The sequence below is a fragment of the Pan paniscus genome, chromosome 6 (genome assembly GCF_029289425.2).
Source record: "Pan paniscus chromosome 6, NHGRI_mPanPan1-v2.0_pri, whole genome shotgun sequence".
NCBI classification, from domain to species: domain Eukaryota; kingdom Metazoa; phylum Chordata; class Mammalia; order Primates; family Hominidae; genus Pan; species Pan paniscus.
The window spans coordinates 178,571,189-178,588,644 of record NC_073255.2 but is presented as its reverse complement, the minus strand read 5'-3'; the positions used below and the strand labels follow the sequence as shown (position 1 = coordinate 178,588,644).

The following is a 17,456-nucleotide window of genomic DNA, read 5'->3' as shown; positions in this document are numbered from 1 at the left end:
AATTGGACTTACAGTTCCACGTGGCTGGGGAAGCCTCACAATCAAGGTGGAAGGCAAGGAAGAGCAAGTCACATAGTACCTGGATGGCAGCAGGCAAAGAGAGGAGCACTTGTGCAGTGAAACTCCCCTTTTTATAACCATCAGATCTCATGAGACTTATTCACTATCACGAGAACAGCATGGGAAAGACCTGTTCCCATGATTCAATTACCTCCCACTCATAACACGTGGGAATTCAAGATGCGATTTGGGTGGGGACACAGCTAAACCATATCAGGCACTAATCCCATTCATGAAGGCTCTACCCTCAGGACCTGACAGCATCCCCAAAATCCCACCTCCAAATACCATCACATTGAGGATTAGGTTTCAATATACAAATTTTGGGGGGACACAAACATTCAGCCTATACCAAATGAGTTTTTTTTCTACTTTATTACTCTTTTCAAAGAACAAACTTTTGGTTTTTTCATATATATCAGTCAGAAAAACAACACACTTGAAGAAATAAATGAAAATTTCATAAATAATTTGTGAGTGCTTGGGAAGGATTAAAGGAATCAAAGTCATTTGAAATTTATATTTCCCATTTATTTCTTCCATATCTTTATTATCTTGTTCCCTCTAGTCCTTAGTCCAAGGCCATTGAAAATTAACTTTTCAGTTTGAAATTTTGCAGATCACCCATGTTCTGCCTTGAACCCACAATTTATTTTATCAGTCCTATTCAGTTTAGCATTTAGAATGCTTCCAATTTTTCAGTTTTATAAATAACTGTGTGATGAACATCTTTGTAAAAGCAACTTTACATAGATCTTTAATAGAAATATATTTACAAAGCATAATTGCTATATCAAGATATATACATGTGTGTTAAAATATGCTGCCAAATTATCCCTCAGAATATTATACCAATTAATGCATCCATCTTCAATGCATAAGAATATCCTTTCCCTGTATTCTCGTAAAACCATTATCTTTCATTTTTTAATCTTTGCTACCTGGATAAACACAAATGGTATTACAAAAAATCACTTTTTTATGACTAGTGAGAAATAACAATGTGTTTATAAACCATTTATATTGATTCATTTTTTTAATTGCCTCCAAAGCCTTTCTCATTTTTCTGTTGGAATGTTATGGTTCTTTTTAATAATTTTGTAACAATTAATAACTCCTTCTGGTTATATATGCTTAGTTGCAATTTTTTCCTCAATTTATCCATTGCTATGTAAATTTATATGCATGTTGCTTGTGACATAAAGTTTTAATTTTTTATGTGATCATATATGTTAATAATTTTTGGATGATTCTTGTCCTTGATAGCATAATTAGAAATTTCTTTCATACCCCAATAATTTATTCATCTATATTTTCTTTGAGCTTTTATGGTTTCATTGCTTACACTTTATTCTTTCCCTCAAATTTAGTAAAGATAATGTGAAGTAAAAATCTAATCTTACTATATCCTAAATGGTTAGCCACTTGTTTCAGCAGCATTTATTGAATAATCCTTTTTGAAAAGAAGACCACATGTATCACCTGCTAAATTTACATATTTATCTGGTGTTTCAATTCTATTTTCTTTATCTTTTAATTATTCTTTGCAAGTGCAAATATTTAAAATTATTTCTTCTAGGCCGGGCACGGTGGCTCAGGCCTGTAATCCCAGCACTTTGGGAGGCCAAGGCGGGTGGATCACGAGGTCAGGAGATCGAGACCATCCTGGCTAACATGTTGAAACCCCGTCTCTACTAAAAATACAAAAAAAAAAAAATTAGCCGGGCGCGGTGGCGGGCGCCTGTAGTCCCAGCTACTCTGGAGGCTGAGGCAGGAGAATGGCGTGAACCCGGGAGGTGGAGCTTGCAGTGAGCCGAGATTGCGCCACTGCACTCTAGCCTGGGCGAAAGAACAAGACTCCGTCTCAAAAAAAAAAAAAATTATTTCTTGAAAATCCTGTCATTTCTGACAATATGAATGGACCTGAGGACATTATGCTAAGTGAAATAAGCCAAGCACAGAAAGACAAACACCTAATGATCTCACTTACATGTGGAATCTAAAACAATCAAACTCATAGAAGCGGAGTGTAGGATGATAGTTACCAGAGGCTGGGGGCGGGGTGGACGGAATCAGGAGATGTTGATCAAAGAGTAGATTGTTGCAGTTAAGTTACACAAGTGGAATAAATAAGTATTTAAGGTGATAGATATATTAATTAGCTTGATTCAATCATTCCACACTGTTTATATATAACATCACTATCACTGTGTACCCCATAATTTACATTATTATAATTTGTCAAAAGTAAAAATTATTTTTCCTAAATAGTAGTATGATAATAATATTAAGGATAAAAAATTACATCCATTATTATATACCGGCTACTCTTGTAAGCCCTTTACATCTATTAATTCATTTAATCTTCATGACAACCTATGAGGTATCTACAGGCCTTCCTTCATAAAGTGATATATATGTTCTTGTAAAACTTTAAATTCTGCAAAATCATACATAAAATATGAGTGTATTTGGGGGTAGGACAGAATAAGGTTGGAAAAGACTATTAAAAACCGATGTAACTTTGTAACTAGAGCACTAACTGAAATAAAAAGAACCCTAATAAAAATCCTAGGATGATAAATCTCTATAGCCTTTGCACTCAACATCTGTCAATCAATCATTCACAGCCTTTATACTGGAGCTTATTATAGATCTTTGAGGGAATTAATTTTTAGAGATTAATTTCATTACAATTAAAAATCTGAACCAGTGTAGGATGACTATAGTTAACAATAAGGTATTACATTGTTTCACATAGCTAGGAGGATATTGAATGTTCCCAACACAAAGAAATAATAAATGTTTGAGATGACAGATGTGCTCATTCCCCTGATGTGATCACAATACATTATGTGTATCAAAACATCACTAAGTACCCCATGAATATATACAATTACTATTTGTCAACTAAAAAAGGTAAAATTTAAAATCTGAACAAGAGTACAACTGTATCAGTTCACTTTTTAAAACACAGGAGGAATGTTTTTACTGCTGTTTAATCTTCACTCAGTTTCACCAAAAACTCAACAGATGTGTAGAATGTGGAAGTCCCTGAAGCCACTCCAGTAGCTTCCACTAAGGGAGATCACTGCAGCAATGTTTTCAGCTTCTTTCTTAAGATGCTCATCTATTGCTAAGGCTTTCTCTTTAATTGGGAGAAAGTTTACTCTGTTTCTTTTTTTTTCTTTTTGAGACGGAGTCTTGTTCTGTCGCCCAGGCTGGAGTGCAGTGGTGCAATCTCGGCTCACTGCAAGCTCCACCTCCTGGGTTCATGCCATTCTCCTGCCTCAGCCTCCTGAGTAGCTGGGACTACAGGTGCCTGCCACCACGCCCAGCTAATTTTTTTGTATTTTTAGTAGAGACGGGGTTTCACCGTGTTAGCCAGGATGGTCTCGATCTCCTGACCTCGTGGTCCTCCTGCCTCGGCCTCCCAAAGTGCTGGGATTACAGGAGTGAGCCACCGCACCCAGCCCCCTGTTTGTTTCTTTTGTATTCAGTTGAAATGCTTAATTTTTCCTGTTTTCTTCACTGCATTCTAACAAATTCTGATGCACTGGCAATTATTTGTGCTACTTTTTTTCCCCTCCAGAGTCATCTCCAATTCTATGCCACATTGACTCCTTTAATTCATTTGTGAGTATTGACATCACAATCTCTCCAAATCCTTTAGTTTCAAGATTTTCTTTGATTGTTCAAATATTTCAGAATTTGCTCACTAACCTTATGATAATCAACCACTGAGCCTTCACTGACATTTTTAGAATTAACTCTCCATTTATAATTAATATAAAATATGTTCCTAGCCAGAAAAATATTTCTAAACTTTTCTTCTTGGTGTTACTTGAAAATAAGAACAAAATATTTACTAGAATAAAATGTCATGAAAAATCTTGTTCTGTATTCTCCTGAGAAATGTCAATCTGATTCTTGATCTGTTCTTTCAAAATTTTGTAAAATTGCCTGTCTTCGATATTCTTAAATCTCTACAATGTGTTTAAGTGTGACAAATTCCTCCCACTTTATCTGTCTTCTTTGACACCCCTTGAGCCCTTTTAGTCTTTTTTCATCGTTAATGCAATTCTTGGTCATTAATTCTTCAAATATTTCATTCCTTGTGCTTATTTTTTCCATCTCCTTCTGGGGCTCCAATCATACCTATGAGTGTCCTTTTATTTCTGTGTGCCATATTGCTTTGCTTTTAAATTTCCCATCTCTTTATTACTTCACCATATCTCCTGCGAGAGTTCTAGAGCTGGCCTTCCAGTGCATCAATTCCACACCAGGAGCTGTACCCATTCTGCTGCTTAATTCAATGGTGGAATAATTTATTTCACCTAATTTAAAAGTGCATATTTCAGAAGCCAAAGGGAAACCAGGCTTTTCCTCACCCCAGGGCCTGTCAGCTAGGTTAGGCCTGTGATCTAGAATCAGCCAGCCAAAAATCCCACCCAGGATGGCTCGAAGAGACACAGTCTCAGAGGCAGTGGCAGTGTCAAGAACACAATGTTAACAGCTGAACAGGAGAGGTGGTGCCAGCATCAGTCCCTGTAGTGTGACTTGATTGTGTTCTTGTTTATTTAATCCCTCTTGGTTCCCATTCTGAGGTTGACTCTCCAGCCTTCTCCCTGGTTCTATACTCTAGCCAATTTCCTTTTGATAAGTGTACTTTCTCCTGAAGTCATATGAAGTTGTTTATAACTGATACCACAGGTGACAGGAGTTGGGATATGGGAGAAGTGCAGGACTGGTGAAGCACTAATTTCTTCCTCCTACATAATCGGGACTCTGTGGATACTGTCATAAGGCATGGTTCAAAAAAGCAGTGTAGAAAATATATTACTTACAATTGTAAAAGTAATGACTGTTAGAACAACAAAATAAAACTAATCAAATTTAGGAGAGGAAAATGGATTAGGGGTAAAATGAGATAATCCCCAAACCTTGATGAATGGAACTCAAAGGCTACAGTTTAAAGCTGATAAAACAAGTAAGAGAGCCAAAATCTTACTATTCAGAGTCGTAAAAAATAACCACTAAAAGAACTAACACAAGTGATAAGATACCATTATATCCAGGCAGTGGGACTAATAATGGAAGGTGGGAGGGAAAAACGTTGCTGTTCATTTTCTACCTTTCTGTCCTGTTCAAATCGTTTTTAGCCATGCTCACAGATCACATTTTTAACATTTCACATCTCCTCTCGGCTACACCACCACAGAGCATATCACATAATTAAATGTAAGGCCATTAATATCTACACACACACACACACACACACACACACACACACACATGGATCCAGCTGCAACTCTAAGAATGCAAATTATAAAAGATTCAATTACATAGGAATCAATTCAAGAGTATATATTTGCCTTCGGATTTGTTTTCTTTGCTAAAACACAAAGCAGTCTCATATGCATCATAAGGTAAATTGTGTACAGAAAAAGAAGGAAATCAAATCCCAAAAGGTGATGTGGAAAATGCAATAATTTTTCCTGCTTTATTGAGGAATGATTGACAAAAATGGTATATATCTACAGTACGCAACATGATGTTTTGACATATGTATACACTGTGAAATGAGTACCACAATCAAGTTAACATATCCACCACCTCACAATTATCTTTGTTGTTGTTGTTAGCGAAAACATTTAACATCTACTCTCTTCGCAAATTTCAAGTATATAATACAGTTCTATTAACTATAGTCACTATGCTCTACATTAGCTCTTCAGAGCTTATTCATTCTTCCTAACAGAAACCAAACATCTCCCTATTTCCCCCACGTCCCAGGCCCTGGCAACCACCATCCTACTCTGCTTCTGTGAGTCTGGCTTTTTGAAATTCCACACATCTGTGAGATCTTACAGTATTTGTCTTTCTGTATGTGGCTTATTTCAGTTAGCATAATGGTCCTCCAGGTTCATCCACATTTTTCCAAATGACAAGATTTCCTTCTTTTTTAAAGCTGAATAATATTCCATTGTGTGTGTGTATACATATATACACATACATATGTACACTACATTTTTTTATCTGTTCAAATGTTCAAATGTGATATTTGAGCATGGCTAAAAACAATTTGAACAGTACAGAAAAGTAGAAAATGAAACAGATACACATACATGTATACACTACATTTTCCTTATCTGTTCATGTGTTGATGGACACTTAGGTTGATTCCATACCTTGTCACTAAGAAAAGCAGATCATAAACTTTGATCTGTTGTGATTTTGGATCTTAGCACCCAGGCATCCCATCAATACCAAATTTGAAAGATTAATTGCTTATTGCATGTGTGTAAAAATACTCATAAACTTGAGGGAAGTTCCACAGGCTAATCCTAGTTTGAAGTCTTACAAGTATGAACAATGAGATACTTAGGATTTACTGGAAAGAGCACAAGACTCGGAGTCAAAAAATTTGGGTCTGCTCCATCTGCATTATTTACAAGTTCATGATCCTGGGCAAATCATCACTCCAGCCTGAGTTTTGTCTCCTGTGAATTGGGGATAAAATTGCTAACTGCATAGAGTTGCTATTAAAATCAAATGAGATAATGGACTATATATGAGATTGTCTGATAAAATGTAAAGCCCAATACAAATGTTAAATACTATTGTCACTATTACAACAACTGGTCACAAAGGACATCTGTAAAAAAAATAGAAATGGTATAATGAAAATTCATCCTACTAACAAAAATATAACCAAGCAGAAGCACCTTTCTATTTAAAAAGAATGAATATGATCCTTCCCAGGACATAAAATATGGTACTTGACCTCACACAACTCACAGTGACAGTGGAACCAATCTCCCCCTGTGTGATGACTAATATCCACATGTGCCTAGCATGTACCTCAATTCTCAGCTTCAGGTAAGAAAAAGATATGTTTGAGAGAATAGATTAATGAAAGTAGATTAGTGTGATCCATAGGAAGTGAAAAAAAATATTTAAGAATGCCAAGTGTTGTCCTTTGGATTTCAGATCCCCCTGGAACTGAAACAAAGAAGGCTAGAAAGAAGGAAGAGAATAAGTTGTGTAGAAGGGTCTGTAGAAAGAGGCACGGGGTTCCCAGGAGGGAAGGACATTAGGAAAGTAGCATGTTGTAAAGGAAAGAGCCCTGCACCAGGAGTCAAGAAACAGCTCTAGTCCCAGCACTGCCACAGGCTCTCTATGAAACCCAGGGCAGGCCACTGCCCCTCTCTCGGCATCAGTTTCTCTACCTACAATACAAAGGAGGCATTGTAAAACCAGTTAGCACAGCTATTCAATCATTTACAAAATATTTATTAAGCGTTTATTATGCAATAGGCAGTGTTCTAGTCACAGAGACGTGGGAGAAAATAAAAACAGACACAGTTCCTACTGCCATGGATCTGGCATTCTAAATGATCTCCCTCCAACTCAAAGACCTGGCACACTAGAACTCTGACTGTAGGCTGTGGTGAGGCCACAGTAGACAGGCAAAATGGCTAAATGACTGAAGAGCAGACAGCGTGACCTCTTCAAAAGCAGTCTTTTTTTAAGCAGAAGCAAGTGCCCCTCACTCTCATATTGCCCCACTCCAGTTCCTGGGCCTTGGAGCTTAATACAGATCATGGCATCCAGCTGACTTTTATTCTGCTTTTTTTTTTTTTTGAGACGGCATCTCGCTCTGTTGCCCAGGCTGGAGTGCAGTGGCATGGTCTCGGCTCACTGCCATCTCCACCTCCTGGGTTCATGCCATTCTCCCGCCTCAGCCTCCCGAGTAGCTGGGACTACAGGTGCCCGCCAACACACCAGGCTAATTTTTTATATTTTTAGTAGAGATGGGGTTTAATCATGTTAGCCAGGATGGTCTTGATCTCTTGACCTCGTGATCCACCCGCCTCAGCCTCCCAAAGCGCTGGGATTACAGGCGTGAGCCTGATTTTTATTCTGAAAGCCAAGGCTAGGCCTCAAAGAAACTTCCAGAAATATAAAGATGTTTTGTTTTGTTTTTCAGTTAGATAATTAGACACATTACAGCAGAGAAATGGGGAAATTATTTGATACTTTTTAAAAAGCATATCTAAAATGACTAACATTAATGTATAGGTAAAATTTCATAAAAATTAATGATCACTATAATTGTTCCTAATCTCTGTTTTCTATACTAGGAAAAACACAACTTATATATGAATTTTTGCTATATGTAGACAGAATTGTTCCTAATCTCTGCTTTTTATAATAGGAAAAACACAATTTATATATGAATTATTTGCTATATGTAGAGAGAATATAATACCTCTTTTACCAAACATGAAGCCCTAGCCTTGATTTCTGTGGTACATTAAAAAAATATACTTTGCATTGCCAAAAGAGAAATAGTATTGGGTTTTGATCCGCATTTTCTGTTGCTCATTCATTACATTGGTGTAAAAGAAGGAAAATCTTAAAAGACATGGAAAGCAGCTCCCTTATAGAGAGCTATCAAAAGAGCGTCCCAAGAGTGTCCTGACCACACTTTTCTTCCCAGATCATGGGCCCCAGCATCTCCGAGCACACACTGTCTTCCACAGGATCTTCTGACAAGTCTGCTTCACCCTAGGAATCCCCATGATCAATATGAGAGAATGAAGAGAAGGATAGGCTGCCATGAGTGTCTCCCAGATGAAGACACTGGTGAGATCAGGAGGATAAGTCTTGGAGGCGATGGAGAAGGGGCTGGCCATGATATAAACCAGGTGAAGTAAGAGGAAGCAGCCCAAGGACTTCAGGGCAGTGATGTGAGCCTTGGCCCGGACATCCCTCCTACCAGCTGAATGGACCTTCATCTTCTTGTGGTGTGTATACAAAGAGACAATCAGCATCCCAGAGGAAACAAGAAACACCATTAAAGGCAAATAACTTCCTGAATTGAGCCGAAATGCATACAGGTACTGCCAGCTTTCAAAGGGATACCGAATGCTGCTGTTTCCTTGGGGAGGATGATAGAACATTAAGCCAATTTGGACTGTAAGTAACAAATTGATTATAAAGTAGCCCAGAAGGCACCAGAGACTCAGGTTATAGGCCCTCTGCTTCAGCCACAAGTAGGCCGGGTGATCGAAGGTCGTGATCTTCTTGCAATAGAAGACACTGAGGAAGGTGGCAAACCATAAGCTGGCCTGGCTTACCAGGACCCAGAAGATACTAAGATAGCGAAGCCAACGGCTGCTCTGGAAAAGTGGAAACAAGCTTAAGTCCAAAATGATCAGCCACTGCAGGACAAATCGGCAGCCAGCCAGGCCCAGGATAATGAGGTTATATGAGGACCAGCTGAATTTTCTGATCCATTCTCTAAAACTCCAGACCACAAGGACTCCATTTCCAATTAAACCGATGAGAAATTCAACCACTGCCACCAGCATCAGCAGTCCTAGGCCAGCACTCAGCATGGCTGGGGAGAGGAGGCTCTCACTGCTCCTGGCTGAGGTCAGATCCCCTGGTAGCGATAACACACCAGGGTAAATTTGCACACCACAAAATCTGGATTTGGCCTCGTCCTTCTGTAATCTATCTTCAAGCGAGACTGAACAGCTGTGATGAGGAACAGAGAGGTTGGAAGTTATGATACCATCTGTATTTGCATCTACATGAATGAACCCTGAGTGTAGAACCAGAGATTGCAAACAGTACCACAGACACTGGCTCTCCATCTCAAAGGTTTTGGGCCAAAGTCTAGACACCAGGATATAATGTAACAAGGCCCCTCAACAAGAAAGACCAAATCAAAACATGCTCAGGTGCTATACCGTGCCAGTTATGAGCTCATATGCTATATAAAAAAAGAAATTTTATTTTCACAAAAAGAACATTGGGCCAGGCATGGTGGCTCACACCTGTAACCCCAACACTTTGAGAGGCCAAGGCGGGTGGATCACCTGAAGCCAGGAGTTCGAGACCAGCCTGGCCAACATGGTGAAACCCTATCTCTACGAAAAATACAAAAATTATCTGGGCGTGGTGGTAGCTGCCTGTAGTCCCAGCTACTCGGGAGGCTGAGGCAGGAGAATCACTTGAACCCAGGAGATGGAAGCTGCAGTGGGCCAAGATTGCGCCACTGCACTCCACCCTGGGTGACAGAGCAAGACTCCATCTCAAAAAAAAAAAAAGTAAGCATGCTGAGAACTCTCTACGAAGCTGTAGGCAGGCAGGCCACTGCCCGTCTCTGGGCCTCAGTTGCTCTATTAATAACTGAATGGATTGTAGGACTAGATTTCCATTCCTTCGGATTAAATTTACAAAATGCTTATTTTGTGTCAAACTACAGTGTACTAGGCACAGGGGACAGCGCCATTATAACACACAGTCCCTGCCTCCAGGTAGCATCCATTGTACATCATCTCCACCAAGCTGCAAGGCCTGGTACTCTAAAACTCTGGCTGTAGGCTATGGAGGGGTAGAGACGGTCACGATCTTCTACTGGACTAAAAATCTAGATGAGGCTTGAACTCGTCCAAAAACAGTGTTTCTTTGGTGACTTTCTGATAGAGACATAGTGCCTCTCTCTCCCCACCTGCCCCAATCTAGCCTGGCAGTGGAATTTGCCACCAATCCTGGTAGCCAACTGACATGTTTCCAGAAAGCTAGTCTGGCATCAAAAAAACCAAAGTATCCAGAAATATAAAGATAGGTTTTTGACTACTTTACTACCGGTGTTGAGAGGCTAAACTACATAGAAAATTGAGATAATAATTTAGCTAATTCCCCTAAGAAAAGTGCTTGCCTAAAAAATATACAGGCTCACTTCTTTTTAAAATACATTATTTTCAAACTATAGCTATTTTCTACTTCCTTTTATCAAAAACATAGCATATTGGCAAAGAAAACTTGATTATCTGCAGTAATTTTTAAAAATGTGATACTTCCCATGCAAAATATGAAAACTCGGTTTTGACTTCTGTAGTTTATTAAAATGATGTGATTTGCATTGCTTAGAGAGCAATAAGCTCCAGTTTCTAGCCTGTTTTTCATGTTACCCTTTCATTTTGTTTCAAAATCAAAGAAGAAATGAGGAGAATTGAGAATAAAAATTTCATTTTTCTAAAATCTACAGTTATTTTTACTGTTGTCAGTGATACAGTTAAGGGCCTGATTAGATCCTTCTTCCAAGTCATGGCCTCTAGGATTTCCATGTACATATCATCTCCTACAGAATTCTCTGACAAGTCTGATTCCTCATAACCATTACAATAGACGGAAGTGAAGTATAAACAGCCATGAGTGTTGCAGAGATGGCAAGAATGGTGAGATCAGAGGGAGATTAGAAGGTCATGGAAAAGTGGCTGGCCAAGGCAGAAACCATGTAAAGGGGGAAGTTCAGAGCGATGAGCACCTTGGTTTGAGCCTCCTCCTGACAGCTGTGTGGTCCTCCATCTTCCTGTGATGTCTTTACAAAAAGACAAGTGAAACAGAAACATCACAAATAGCAATCAGTCTTCTTCACTGGACTGCAATATATAAAAATAACAGATTTAAAATGGGATGCAGGATGTTGCTGTTTCCTGTTAAGGGTTTTTAAAGGGTCCAGCCAACAAGAGATGAGAAATAAAAAGTGATCTTGAAAGACACTAGCAAAAAACAAAAACCCAGTCTTTTCAGCTACAAGAAGTCAGCGGGACAAAGGTCATGATCTCCATGCAGCAGAAGCCACTGAAGAAAGTGGCAAACCACATGTTGGCCTGGCTTACCAGGACTCGAAGACATTAAGATAGTAAAGCCAACCACTGCTCTGGGAAAGTGGAAACAGACTTATGTCCAACATGATCGGCCTGAGTAGGAGAAAGTGGCTGCTTACCAGAATCATGAGGATTTATAGGGACTCCTTACATTTTTTTGACCCATCCTCTAAAACTGCAGACCACAGGGACTCCATTTCCAACCAGGCCAATGAGAAATTCAGCCACTGCAATGGGCATCAGCAATCCTAGGGCAGCCGCCAACATGGCTGGGGAGGGGAGGGTCTCTCTGCTGAATCAGGAGGTGCCCTGCTTCAGTGCTGATGAACATGTACTGCTGCTGGCTGTGTCAGAATCCCTGGGGACGGTATCAATATTATGGCAGAGCATTTCACTTCTCACCACTCAGTTTTGTTACTGTCTGAAATCCCTTCTCTGGTAAAGATGTTACAGCTGTGACCAGAAGAAACGTTCTTGAAGGTAACAGTCTCACCGTCACTTACATCTACCTGACACTGGCCTGGGATCTGACATTAGGTACAGAGACACAATTACAGAATGGCCTTCCGAAGGAAAGAACTAAAATCCAGACAGCCTAGAGCACAGTCTCCTGAAATCCTACTTCCACCCGACCTAACTCCACAAAACCTAAGTAAGACAGTCTGAGAATTTAACAGTGGCAAATGCAAGGCACCTCATGTTATAAAAAGGGAAAGCATGGGCCGGGCGCGGTGGCTCACGCCTATAATCCCAGCACTTCGGGAGGCCGAGGCGGGTGGATCACCTGAGGTTAGAAATTCGAGACCAGCCTGGCCAACATGGTGAAACCCCGTCTCTACTAAAAATACAAAAATTAGCCGGGCGTGGGGGCACACACCTGTAGTCCCAGCTACTCAGGAGGCTGAGGCAGGAGAATCACTTGAACCCGAGAGGTAGAGATTGCAGTGAGCCGAGATCATGCCATTGCACTCTAGTCTGGGTGACAGAGAGAGACTCCGTCTCAAAAAAAAAAAAAAAAAAAAAAAGGGAAAGCATGACATTTATCAATTATTTAACCAATATTTATTAATGACTACTATGTGCCAGTCCTCTGTTCCAAGCTCTTGGGATACAATGGAAAGAAACAAAGTTGCTGCTCTCATGCAGCTTATGTTCTGGTGGGTGAGGCAAATAATTAATGGTTTCAATATGTTTGAAATTTGAATATATAAACATGAGAGCCATATTTATACCTATGCAAAGGCTTACTGCAATGACAATGAAAACAAAGGAAAGGATAGGGTGAGCAAACAAGCAAAAACAAGGAGAAGACAGGATAAATATCAACTGCTGAATAATAAATTCTAGGAGAGGTGAGGCAGGAGAGAAATCTGTGAACCACGGCTGCTACTTCATCTCCACACAGAACTGTTCAGCCTATCGGCATCCACACCAAGAGCTGCAATGAAGGGGTGTATGTGGAGAGTAACAGCCTCAGTGCCATCCACTTTACCAGAGTAACAGTATGGTTTTTAATTTTGACACAACCAAAATGTGTCTGCCATAATACTACCATAACTCTTTCTACCAAAGTCTCTTGTATTCATGCTCCTATTCCCCACTGTTCTGAGCCCTCAGCTACTTTAGCAGTACCTGAACCAAGAAAAGAAAGCTGATGAAACATCAAGCGGGATGCAAGCATCCAAAGAGACGCTCACAGGGGCAAGTTATGGCTTTACACTCAGCGTCAACAGAGCAGTCTATAATATTAAAAAGAATGAAACAAAGAACAAGCATTGGTTTCCAAAACCTGGCACTTTCCCCCAAAAAATCACCCTGTCCTGCTACCAGACTCAGTACAGTTCCATCTTCCATCCCCTATTCTACATCTCTCTTGCAAACCTGTATTCCTTTACTCAAGACTTTTTAAAATGCTTCTCAGAATTGTGCCTATATTGCCACTAGATGGCGTCAAGGCAACGCCTCTGTAGAAGCTGTTGACCTAAGTATACAAATTCCCTTAATGAGCTGAATTAGTTCAGATATTCAGAAACTGAACAGATCAAGCATGTTTTTAATAACCATGTGTAACAGGAACACAATTTATAAATGTACACAAATTCATAGTCTTGCCAGCTTCCTTCCTCACAAAATATGAGGAAGAGGAGTCTTGCTCACCAGTCATTGCGGCCTCTTTGATGCCGCAATTTAGGCGTTCGGAGAGAGGAGGAAGCACAAACTACACCACTGAGGCTGCTGTGTGCAGCAAAGATCACAACCCCGAGGAAGAAAATGACCAGCATCGGCAACGTTATTCAGGGCAGGAAAGTGAATAGAGTAAAAGCGGGCTAGTGAGGGGACTGCAGATGAAAGAGGGGGAGTTATTTTTTTATTATTTTATTTATTTATTTATTTTGAGACGGAGTCTCGCTCTGTCGCCCAGGCTGGAGTGCAGTGGCGCGATCTCGGCTCACCTGCAAGCTCCGCCTCCCGGGTTCATGCCATTCTCCTGCCTCAGCCTCCCGAGTAGCTGGGACTACAGGTGCCCGCCACCACGCCCAGCTAAGTTTTTGTATTTTTTAGTACAGACGGGGTTTCACCGTGTTAGCCAGGATGGTCTTGATCTCCAGACCTCGTGATCCACCCGCCTCGGCCTCCCAAAGTGCTGGGATTACAGGCTGAGCCATCGCGCCCGGCCCAGGGAGTTATTTTTGTGTGCTTTTATGAATACGAAATTTGGAGGGCTGAGAATTTTTAACTATAGCAGGCAAAATGTGGGGAACCCTCCAGGAGGTGCACATAATTTCCCTCCCTCTGAGTTTGTACTGGACATGACTTGCTTCCAAGGAACAAAGTGTGGAAATGGGGGAAAAAATAGTAACTTTACAATGTTCCTGGCAGACACCACCTTCACCGAGTGATCAAGGTTAACATCACCAGTGACCAGTGATGTTAATATCACAGAACTCCTAACGTGATGAGTAGGGCACTTTACCTCAGTCTAACAGAGAAAAATATCAGACAAACCCAAACTGAGGGACATTCTACAAAATGCCTGAATAGTAATCATTAAAACTGGCAAGGTAATTTTAAATAGAGCTGAGAAACTGACACAGACTAGAGACACTAAATGCAACTGTACCATGGTTATGGTAAGATATAAATATTAGCAGAAACTCGGTGAGGATGATATTTGAACTCTCTGTACTCATTCTGCAACTTTTCTATAAAATATTAGAAAATAAAATGAAATAAAACATTTTAAAAATTTAAATAAAACTCAGATATAATAATTACATTTTTAGCATTTAGCAATGAGAATTGTGCGTATCCAGAAGACACTGAGGTGTTCCCATAATATTGCAAAATCACGCTAAGGAAAGGGTCAAGCAGCACAGGCTACAGACAGGGCTTTCTGGGTGTCTGCCCATCCAAGGCAAAGAGTTCACATGTTCATGCTAGTACCAGCTCTCAATGGGACACAGGCCTCAAGATTAGCTGTTAGATTAGCTTTCTGTTAGATAGCTTTCTGTTAGATAGCTTTCTGTTAGGCCTCAAGATTAGCTTTCTGTTAGATGTATTAATCAATGGGGCACTTGCGGCCATGCAGAGAAAGGCAATGTGTTTGAAGTTGGACAGATTTGGGGGTGCTCCCAACTCAACCACTTCTTGTCCTTAGACAAGCCAATTAACCCCTCTGAGCTTCAGTGTCCCCTCTATAAAATGATGATGATAATGTTACATCACAGAGCTATCGTGATGATAAAACGAATGACCCAGCCTGTTGCTTCCCAAATAGTCTAATTACTGTTATTTTTCTTTCCTTCCCTGGTGATTTCTCTCCCTAACTACTACTTTCAATAAAGTCAGAAAGCACCTGAAGTCTGTTATTCACAGTATGCAAATCCAGGATGAACTGAGCTACTGATTCTAGACACAGGTGTCCAGTTCTGCACAATTCCAGAATGTCTGGAAAGCATTAATAAAGATGAGAGACTGATTAATCCAGACCTTTAAAACACATAAAAGTCAAAGATGTAAAGGGGTGGGTAGGAGTTAGGAGAGGTCTTTTCTGAGTAATATCAATGTTTAGCTATTTCTTCTCTTGAGGTACCTGGAGTTCAGATCATTATAACCACAGTCATTGTCCCATCTGTGAAAGCAGCAAAATTGAGACAAATAATTTTTCCATATTTAAAATAGGTCAGAAATGTTGTCAGGCCAATCAAGTATGCACCTGTGTTTAGATATCTCATTTGCAAGCTAGCTGTGCACACACTCAGTCATTTGCCCAGGGCTCCTGGCTCCTTCCTGCTGACTCAAGGCAGAGTTACAGTCACCCCATTTCCCAGACCCCATATATCCACATAGACAACACAGAGGACAATCACACCGTGGTGAAGTGATGTTGACCTCACACCTCTGCCAGGCATGGGGAGGAGGGTGTACAGACTGCACCCCTCCTCCTGCTGTTGACCTTACCCTCATGTCTCCCCTTTCCTCTCCTCTTCTCCCACCCCCATTAACCCGTATCACTCTCTTGTTAATTTCTATGCCAGGCAAATTCTTATACAAACATGGAATTTATTTTCACACTTTTTTCCTCATGGAGTAAAACTGGCCTTGGCTCTTCTCTTAGAAGGAGAAATAAATTTATACCTGTGCCTTCCCTTAGACCACAATATCCAAATCCCTAGGGAGTTTTGTCAAATTCCACTTCCCCCTTCCACTCCCACACCCAGAATGAATGAAGACACGTATATTTTAAATAGAGCTGAGAAACCCACACAGACTGTATATAAAATGTGAAAAATAAAAATTCCCAATGGACTCTGACATACTTCTCACCCTCCCAGTGCTCTTTGAGAACCAGTGAACTAGAGTAGATGATCCATCTCCAGCTTTAACTTGTAAAAAAAAATTATATTATTGGAAAATTTATTTTAAATGCCTTCAGTAAGCTTCAGTTTCACCTGAAGACTGTAGCTTTTGATGCTACCTTAAAAGTTACATTCTGTTCATGCTTTAAAATACTCCTTTCCAGTAATCTTTTCTCTTTTTTAAAAAATTGAAAATGGTTCATTAACAGAATGCAGGTAGCAATGATCAGGGAAACCTAAAGCCAGACATGTTTAGAAATGTTTAAGTGAAACTTAAGTGATATAAACAAGCTCTTAAAATCCTTGAAATTTTTAAAAATTTCATTTAGTTCTTATAGAAATTGTATCTACCTTTTCATTACATTTCTGTTGGCCTATTCCTTCCCAAGTAGCAACATTCAAAAGAAATCTAATAATTTTTTCTTCTTTAATGTTACTACTTTTTCACTTAAAAACATATCTCATATAAATCTCAAGGCCTAAAAGCCCAGAGTCTATGTGACACCATGACATTCATTTCAGCTAAGGAAACTAAGCACCCACAATAATTTCATACTTTCAGAGACTACACTGGGATCTCTGGATCTATTCCTTCCTAGTTCTGCTATTATGAACCATTCATATGGCTTATTTGGGCCTTAATTTTCTCAACTATATAATGGAGACAATAATAGCTACCTTACCAAAGAGGTTATGACCAACTAAAATAATAACATGTGGAAATGTAGCTCATACAGTATTGGGCATGTAGCAGTTAAAAGTTAAATGACAATGACCCTGAGTTCTGGTTACCACGATGGGTGTTTCATGAGGTTGTACACTGTCCTGACACCTGCCCTCCACTTCA

At 39.9% G+C, this 17,456-nt stretch overlaps 1 protein-coding gene across 1 annotated transcript; it reads right to left on the bottom strand.

Moving 5' to 3' along the window:
- Positions 1-5,532: 5,532 nt before the first annotated feature.
- TAS2R5 (taste 2 receptor member 5) lies at positions 5,533-16,150 on the bottom strand. The gene has a single exon (XM_055115467.2). It carries the CDS (start codon positions 9,726-9,728, stop codon positions 8,568-8,570), a length of 1,161 nt encoding a protein of 386 aa, XP_054971442.1. The 5' UTR covers positions 9,729-16,150; the 3' UTR covers positions 5,533-8,567.
- Positions 16,151-17,456: the final 1,306 nt, after the last annotated feature.

Coding starts and splice junctions, on each gene's coding strand:
- TAS2R5 (XM_055115467.2), bottom strand. CDS start 9,728: ATGGAGAGCCAGTGTCTGTGGTACTGTTTGCAATCTCTGGTTCTACAC.